This window comes from Sciurus carolinensis, unplaced genomic scaffold, assembly GCF_902686445.1.
Source record: "Sciurus carolinensis unplaced genomic scaffold, mSciCar1.2, whole genome shotgun sequence".
NCBI classification, from domain to species: Eukaryota; Metazoa; Chordata; class Mammalia; order Rodentia; family Sciuridae; genus Sciurus; species Sciurus carolinensis.
The window spans coordinates 286,766-295,795 of record NW_025920156.1 but is presented as its reverse complement, the minus strand read 5'-3'; the positions used below and the strand labels follow the sequence as shown (position 1 = coordinate 295,795).

General features: G+C 38.0%; 1 protein-coding gene and 1 pseudogene across 1 annotated transcript; one reads left to right on the top strand and one right to left on the bottom strand.

The window, feature by feature from the left end:
* Window positions 1-310: 310 nt before the first annotated feature.
* LOC124974602 (bcl-2 homologous antagonist/killer-like) lies at window positions 311-1,046 on the bottom strand. The gene is made up of 2 exons (XM_047537754.1): window positions 848-1,046; window positions 311-756 (listed from the first exon to the last, which is right to left on the bottom strand). The coding sequence occupies exons 1-2, from the start codon at window positions 1,044-1,046 to the stop codon at window positions 311-313; spliced, it is 645 nt and encodes a 214-aa protein (XP_047393710.1).
* Window positions 1,047-7,274: 6,228 nt separating this feature from the next.
* LOC124974604 (sphingosine-1-phosphate phosphatase 1-like) lies at window positions 7,275-8,592 on the top strand (annotated as a pseudogene).
* Window positions 8,593-9,030: the final 438 nt, after the last annotated feature.

The window sequence follows — 9,030 nt, the reverse complement described above, 5'->3', positions numbered from 1 at the left end:
TTGCCTCCCTAAGGTATCAATCTCCACAACGACTTCAAGACAGGACTCAGGGGGTCCCAGAGAGCTGAGGGAAGAGGCTACAGCCCCTCTCTGACAGGATGGGGTACAGAGAGGGGGCCCGTTAGCACCATGCGACATTGGGGCACCTGTACAGCCTGAATGACCCCTGGGCAGGGCCCTCTGCTGGAATGTCCATTTGCTAACGCTTCTGTACTCTTGCGGGGTATCCCCTGCAGGGGAGAAGGGAGGGAGTTTGGGCTGAAATTCAGGCAGGAGTCTCCACTGGGACCCCAATAGGGCTCCCCAGGAGTCATGACTTGAAGAATCTTTGTACCACAAACTGACCCAACAGAACTACAGCCAGAACAACCAGCACATTCCGGACTGGGCCGTTCCCAAAGTCCAGGGCTGCCACCCAGTCTCCTCTCTGCGCGATCCACTGGGCGATACAGCAGTGCAACATGAAGTCGGCCACAAAGTGGGTCACCTGGCCCAGGAAGCCTGTCAGGCCTCGCTGGTAGACGTGTAAGGTCAGGCGATAGCCGAAACCCAGGAGAGCCACCACACGGCCCCAGTTGATGCCACTCTCAAACAGGCTGGAGGCGATCTTGGTGAAGAGCTCATAGGCATTTGTGGCTGTAGGCTGCAGTTGTTGCAGCATGCTCTGGAACTCGGAGTCATAGTGCCAGTTGATGTCGTCACCGATGATGGCGAGCTGCCGACCCACCTGCCCCATGGTACTCTCCTTGGAGGTCCCTGATAGTGTTAGCCAACATGAAGGCTGGGCTCAGGGACAAGGGGCAGGCACAGGTCCAAGCTAGGCATGATCATATATGGGAGTGGGAACTGGTAGGTTCTAGGGGCAAGGCAATCATCTCTGGGTCAACAGGGGCAGCCTCCCCCTCGGCCTCCTGCTCCTGCGGATGGTGATGAAAAACATAGCTGTGGAAAACCTCCTCCGTGTCCTGGGCTACCTGCTGCTCAGAATCGGAGGTTGGCTCTCCATACTCTTCACTGGGAGGACCTGGACCTTGCCCAGATGCCATTTTTCAGGTTTCAGTAGAGGACAGTGTCAACCTGTCCAGACTCTGGTCCAGATCCAAATGCTCAGCAGGGCCAAGGCCGAAGATCCCAAGGGGCTGGTGGTCGCTCCCAGGGCAGGGTTTCGGACCCAGGTTCCAGGAACCAGCGTCAGTGCATTCTTGGTGTCAGGATGCAGCTCTTGCTTGTCCTGGTGTGGCCCCAGGGAACCGTGCGGCTCCACTGATCATAGAGGTGCTGGCAGCACCCAGCTGCAATTACCTCCCTCTAGAGGAAGTTGCTTGGTGGCCACCGGATGCGGATGCACAGGCCTATTACCAATTTATTCTTGAACTTTTCAATAAACCTTTCAAATGTTGTCTTAAAGCACAAAATAACTGCAATGAAAAAGAAAGTTAAGGAATATAACTGAAGGAAAAGAGCTATTCTTCATATTTCAAATACGGACTTTTATTTTGGAGTTAAAAAATACAAGCAATGTGACTATCTGAGAGGGATAAATCACAAAATAGGCTAAGATTGAAAAGCAGAATTACATTTCAATGAAGTAAAAATGAAACTTGTTAAATAAAAATTATGTATCCTGAAAAAGTAGTAAATAAATTAATTCTCAGAGATTCAATTAGTTTTTAAAAGTATCCAAACGTGTACACTCACAGCCAAGAAGTTTTCAATAACTTCTCCTAGACATCTATTTGTGCCCCACATTCATCTCAGAATCAACATGTCAAAATTTATCATCTCTCTTCACAAAGGAGATTTTTCTTTGATGTTCCCCGTCAAGGGTAATATCATAATGATGCTCCAAGTTTCCAAAACCAGAAGATATTAGACAATTGACCAATACAGTTTTTCTATATGGATGTATTTTTCTTTAAAATGATCATATATCTTCCAGTGAAAATTCTATCTCAATAATTAAATTCAAAGAATGAGATGTTTAAAATACTTTGGCAAAACAAGTAAACTTTTCTGATTATCCTTAAAGATGTTTATGACATATTTGGTTGTCCAACACCTAGTAGACTTAAAACTTGCACAGAAATTTGAATATATAGTGAGATACTTTCTTTAAAACAATTTTTTGATACTGAGATACTTTTTTCCTGGGCAATTTTACCTGATAATATTATACTTGTTAGAATCTTACCACTCTATTCCACTTTGAAGAATTTTCTCCAATAGATCTGTTTTTTTCATTCAACCTACTTTATGATGACTCCCTTTAAGAACTTTAGTTCATTAAACTAATGAAGATGAAGACACAACATACTCATGGGATACAGTGAAAGCATACTTGGAAGTTTGTAGCAATCATGCCTACACTGAAAAACAGAATGATCTCACATAAAGAACTTATCCTTCCACCTCAGGGAACCAAAACAATTAGGATCAATTAAACCCAAATTATAGAAAGAAAGTAATATTAAAGATCATTGTTGAAATAAATAAAACATAAATTTTAAGAAAATACAAAGATCAAAGAAACAATGAGCAGGTTCTTCAAAACTACAAATAAAATTGAAAAAACCCCTGGCTAGACTAATGAAGACAAAATATAAAAAGAGAAGATTCTAATAAATAAAATCAGAATAAAAAGGGAGGCATTGCAAATGAAATCACAGATAAACAAATGAATACTAGATGTGAACAACTAGACAAAAATGAACTTGATATTCTACAAGAAATGGACAAATTCTTGAACATATAAATGTTACCAATTTTGAATAATGTAGAAATATAAAACAGGAATTGACCAATAACAAGTAATGGTATTGAATCAGTAATAAAATATTCCCATCAAATAAAACTTCAGGACCAGACAACTGTTTTGCTGAATTCTACTTAAAATGAAAAATGAAGATCAATTCTTCTTAAATGATTCCAAGAATTAAAAGAGGTGGGAATTTTTTCAAATGCATTTTATGAAGCCAGCATTACCCTGACACTAAAACCAACAAAGATATATTTAAATAAGAAAAACAAAAAGAAAGATAAAAAGAAAAGTATAGGCCAATATCATTCATGGAAACAGATGCAAAATTCCTCAACAAAATGATAGCAAACAAAATTCAACATCACGTTTAAATGGTAATCCACAATATCAAGTGGGACATATTCCAGGAATATAAGACTAATTCAATATATGAAAACAAGAGATGTGACATACCACATCAAGTGAAAGATGGGCATAAACAATATGATCATTTGAATAGATGCAGAAAGAGCACCTGGTAAGATTCAATATCCTGTCATGATTTTAAACACAGAATAAGTTAGGTATAAAACCAATGTACTAAACATTATAAAGGTCATTTATAGTAAGCCTACAGTTAACCTTTCACTTAATGGGTAAAAGTTGAAAGCATTCCTCTAAGATCTGGAACAAGCCAAATATGCTGTTTCATCAATTTTATTTAACATAGTCCTGGAATTTCTACCCAGAGAAATCAGATGAGACAAATAAATAAATATCATCTAAATGAGAAAAAATAAAGTAAAATTATCAGTGTTGCATATGATAATTATATATATATACATACATGCATATTATATATATATATATATATATATATATCCAAATACTCCACTAGGAAAAAAAAACTATGAAAACTAATAAGTAAATTTAACAAACTTTCATTATAAAATGTTAACACATATAAATTAATATCATTGCTATATGCCAATAGCAAGTTATCTGAAACAGAAATCAATAAAATAGTACCATTTCCAATAGCTACAAAGAAACAAAATACCCAGGCATAAATTTGGCCAAAGAGGTTAAAGAACTCTATTATGAAAATTACAAGGAATCATTTAAAGAAATCAAAGATTGCACAACTAAATACATTCTGTGTTTTGTTAGGAAGAGTCACTATTGTTAAAATGCCAATACCACCCCAAGAAATCTACAGATTCAATGCAATTCCCATTAAAGTGCCAAAAAATTATCCACAGAACAAGAGAAAATACTTGTAAACTTTGTAGGAAACCACAGAAAACCCAAACTGCCAAAGCCATCTTGTGCAAAATGCACAAAGCAGGAAGCTTTATACAATCTGATCTCAAAATATACCACAAAGTTGTAATCATCAAAACGGCATTTCATTGTCATAAATCATGACATGTAAGGCAAGAAAACAGAATGCACAGCATTTCAGGAAACCCAGGCACCCCTAGACAATGATATTCAGCAAATTTTCTGAGAGCACACTTTGGAACACATGTGGAAATGCAAGCACCCTCCATTTTTTCTAACAAATGGGACTTCAAAAGTCATATATATTCATGCAGAGGAATAAAACTTGACTTCTGTCTCTCACTAATTACAAAAATCAACCCAAAATGGATTAAAGAGAAAAATGTAAGAATTTAAAATATAGATCTAATAAAAGGAAACGGGGTATGCTTCAGGACATTGGGATGATTTAGTTTTTGGATAAACCTCAAAAAGCACAGAAAAAGAAACAGACAAATGGGGAAAAGTCAGACTATAAAGCTTCTTATAGCAAAAGAAACAATCACCAGAATCAAGAGACAGCCTACAGAAATGGAGAAAATATCAGCAAACTATACATCTGGTTAATATCCAGAATACGTGAAGAACTCAAAAGTGTTAACAGTGACATGAATGAATTAATTAATTAAGTAATAACCTACTGTAAAGTGAGCAATAGAACTAAATGGACATTTTTTATAAGAAGACATGCAAAATCCTTCAAGGTTATATGAAGAAATGTCCAACACCACAAATCATCCTGGAAAGGCAAATCAAATCCACAATGAGATGTTGTCCTAATTCAGCAAGGATGTCTGTTATCACAACAAAGCATAAAATTCCTGGTGAGCATGTGCAGAATAGTAAACCCTAGCACTTTCTTAGTGGAGTGTTTACTAGTTCAACTGTTAAGAAAAACCATGTTGGGAGTGGCAAATGAAATATGGTCCTTGAACTGTCTAAACAGAGGTGATGCCCCTCCTAGGAATTCTCAGTGCAATGGCTATGATTTGAGACTGCCCAGCTGCTGTGCTGATGCCCTGTTCAAAGGGAAATTCCATGCAGTCACAGATTTACCTGTTCATAACCTTGGGTTCTAATGCCAACTGCCTAGGGCTAAAGAATTATGGACCCAAGCTGATATTTCTAATTGGACTGTTTATACCCTCAGATTTGTTTCCATTAATCTTGAAGAAACTTCCTCACAACAAATCCTTTTGATGTTTAAACCTATATAATAAATGTGTAGAGCTTGCTCATGGTCACTATTTCCCTATCAAGGTTTAGTGATCCAAAAGGCTCTGTTTTCTTTGTCTCTATTTGTCTGTCTTTTTGTCTTTTCTCCATTCCCTTACTGCCAGGTTCAGGACCCTTAATGAACAGCTGTGCAGGATGCCACAAAATAGTATGTTAGCTCCCCGTCTAAAAAAAAAGAGAGAGAGAAAGAAGAAAAACAGAACCATCATATGATTTAACCCCTCCTCTGGGTATATTTGCAAAGAAAATACAATTAGTGTGTCAAAGAGACGTCTGCACTTTCATGTCAATCACAGGACAATTCACAAGAGTCAAAAAGTGAAAACAACTGAAGTGTCCATAAATAATGAACAAATAAAGATAATGTGGTTCACGTACAATTGGAGTATTCCTCAGCTACAGAAAGATTGAAATCCTCTCATTGGTGGCAACATGGATGGAGCTGAAGATCATTGTGTCAAGTGAATTAAGTCAGGGACCAAAAAGACAAATACTGTAGGATCTCATTCATATATGGGATGTAAAAAAGGTCATCTCACAAAAGCTGAAAATACAGTAGTGGTTACTAGAAGCTGGGTATACAAAGGAGGCATTTGAGATAAAGTTTTTTTAATGAGAGCCAAGTTACAGTGAGATGAGAGAATTACATTCTGGTGTTGCTGTTGCATAAGAGGGTAACTATGATAACAATACATACTATACATGTTTCAGAAAGCTAGAAGAAAATATTTTAAATGTTCTCATTATAAATAAATGATAAATATTTGATAAAATGCACATGTTCCACTTGAATTAAATGTCATGTAATATATGTATTGAAACATCACGTTACCCTACTAATATGTATGTGACATTATTTTTGTTTTAAGTATCAGTTGAAAAATAAATTAGAAGAAATAAGATTTACTACATAAATCTGAATGTTAAAAAAATAAAATTCTACATACTATCTTCAATGATAGAAGAGTAAAATAAAATGTTATATAAAATATCGGAGCTTAAAAATTAACCTATGTGTTTTAAAAAAAACAAAAATATATGAAAAAATAACCAAGTGATTGTTTCTAAGAAATTGCTTAAAAGAAAATGTAGACAAAATTATACACCAAAAAGTGGTGACTCGATTTAAAAGGGATTTTCATAAGTCAGCCAATCAGCACTATACATGAGAAAAGAGGTTGATTTAAAGAAAATCAGAGAAGTAATGACGAAAAAGAAATCAAAGTTTATATTATGGCGACAGAAAAGACTGAGTTGTAAGGAAATGTGTATGCCAAAGGAAGTGGATCAGTGATAACTTTACAAAAAGTTAAAATTTCACTTGAAACTAGTTTACATATATTCTTGTAACATTAATGCATGTTTGTACTCATACTGCTAATGACAATTTCTACAGATTAAATGGACATGTTAGTTCTTTTCCTAAAATATATTTCCTTTTGTGGTAATTGATATTCATCTAAATTTTATCCTCTTCCTTTGCCAAAGAATATAGAATGGCAAGTGTCAAAAAAGTTTCAAAAGATTTCTGTAATCCAAAATAAGAGTAAATGATTGATATGGCATATCTTCAATAGAACTCCATCAAAAATTCAATTTCCACACACCTCTGGTGCTGCAGAAGCTTTTAATAAGCTCTCCAGCGCACACTCTGTAATGGGTTTTATACTGAAATACTGACTCAAGAGGTATAATACTGAGGGTTAAAATAGTGTAACTCAGTTCTTGGTGCATTAAAAATGAAAAATTTTCAAGTAATGGATTCTAAGACCATAAAAATGTGTCAAAAATTTAGAAGACATTCCTGTTTTCTCAAGAAGAGTACCAAGTCTGCTCTTTGATTTATTTTAAAAAAATTGTGATAAGAAAAGAGGCATCAAGACTCTAGCGCATCGAGCGAGGCGCTGCTGCAGCTGGCCAGGCACAGGGACGGTTCGCTGCGTGGGGTCCGGTTCGCCCTCCTGCAGATCCTGCGATCATGTCGCTCAGGCAGCACCCAGCCCAGCGCGCTGCCTGTCTGCAGGAGTCGCAGAAAGTGGCCGGTTTCCAGCGTCTGTGCTGGGTGGAAGCGCAGCCGAACCGCTCAGCCAAACGGAGGGAGGATGAGAAGGTGGAGGCGACGCTAGTGGGAGACCCTTGTCAGCGAGGACAGCAGTCCTGAGCGACCAAGGGCCCCCAGCCGCCCGGGAGCAACTGCAATCAGCGCTGTCAAGTCGGACGTCAACGGCGCCCCAGTGAAGAGCGGAACAGGCTGGCGGCGGAGCTGGGCCCGGCCTCATCGAGATACACGGGCTCTCTGGGACTCAACTCGCTGATGGGCGAGGAGGACCAACTGGCCCGCGTGAGCAACTGACTGCTCTACTACCTGTTCTGCTTTGGAACGGAGTTAGGGCAACGAACTCTTTTACATCATGTTCTTCCCTTTCTGAATCTGGAACCTGCACGCCATGGTGGATCCGCAGGCTGGTGATCATCTGGGTGCTGGTCATGTACCTGGGCCAGTGCACCAAGGACATCATCCGCTGCCACAGCCCTCCTCGCGACCGTGGTCAAATTGGAGGTCTTCTACAACTTCGAGTACACCATGCCCTCCACCCACGCCATGTCTGGCACCGCCATCCCCATTTCTATGGTCCTCCTCACCTATGGCCGCTGGCAGTATCCTCCTGTATAGGGACTGATTCTTATTCCCTGCTGGTGTTCTCTACTTTGCCTAAGTAGAATGTACATGGGAATGCACTCCATTCTGGACATTATTGCTGGACTCCTATATACCATAATCTTAGCTGTTTTCTATCCATTTGTGGATCTGATTGACAACTTCAATCAAACTTATAAATATGCTCCACTAATTATCATCGGTCTTCATTTAACTTTAGGGATCTTTTCTTTCACTCTTGATACCTGGACCACATCCAGTGAAGACACAGCTGAGATTCTAGGAAGTGGTGCTGGAATTGCATGTGGATTCCATGTTGCTCATAGCCTGGTTCTACTATTAGATCCTTTTTTAGAGATACTACCATTAGCTAGGACCCCCGTTACTGTGACTGTTTGGAAAAGCCATATTGCGGATCCTCATAGGAATGATATTTGTACTGCTCCTCGGAGATATAATGAAAAAGATCACCATTCCTTTAGTCGGTAAAATCTTCAACATACCTTGTGATGATACTCGAAAAGCAAGACAGCACATGGAAGTTGAACTTCCTTACTGGTATATTACCTATGGAATGGTTGGTTTCTCCATCACATTTTTGGTTCCCTACATATTTTTCTTTATTGGTATCTCTTGATGGGGACATACTGTTTGTGATAAGAAAGAGGTTTTCAGTTATTGATACCTAAAAACATACTCTAGATAAAAGATCAGAGTTAGGCTTTTGCAAAAATTTAACTTAGTTATTTAAGTAAATTCTTAAGAGTAATGCTTTTTATCATTGCACATCCAGATTTTGTCTTAGATGAACTGAACTATTTCTGTACTGAGAAAATGGTAAGCATCTATTTAGAATGTTCATGTAATGTTTGGAGAGATCTGTGCTGTTATGGATTCAAGTTATATATAATATATATCAAGGTACATAATAGGCAATTATATATCTAATATATGTTATATATAAAATAAAATACCAAAGTATTTTTTAAACTGTGAGGTGTATTGTAAAATCAATAATATTATGCAAACAGTTGTACCTGTGTATTTGGAATTAATAAAGTTATGTTATTAACAA

Bases quoted from the DNA above. Each gene is read 5' to 3' on its own strand.
- LOC124974602 (XM_047537754.1), bottom strand. From the start codon at position 1,046: ATGGCATCTGGGCAAGGTCCAGGTCCTCCCAGTGAAGAGTATGGAGAG. The intron at 757-847 runs GTTCCCACTCCC...TAACACTATCAG, and splicing joins CTTGCCCCTAGAACCTACCA to GGACCTCCAAGGAGAGTACC.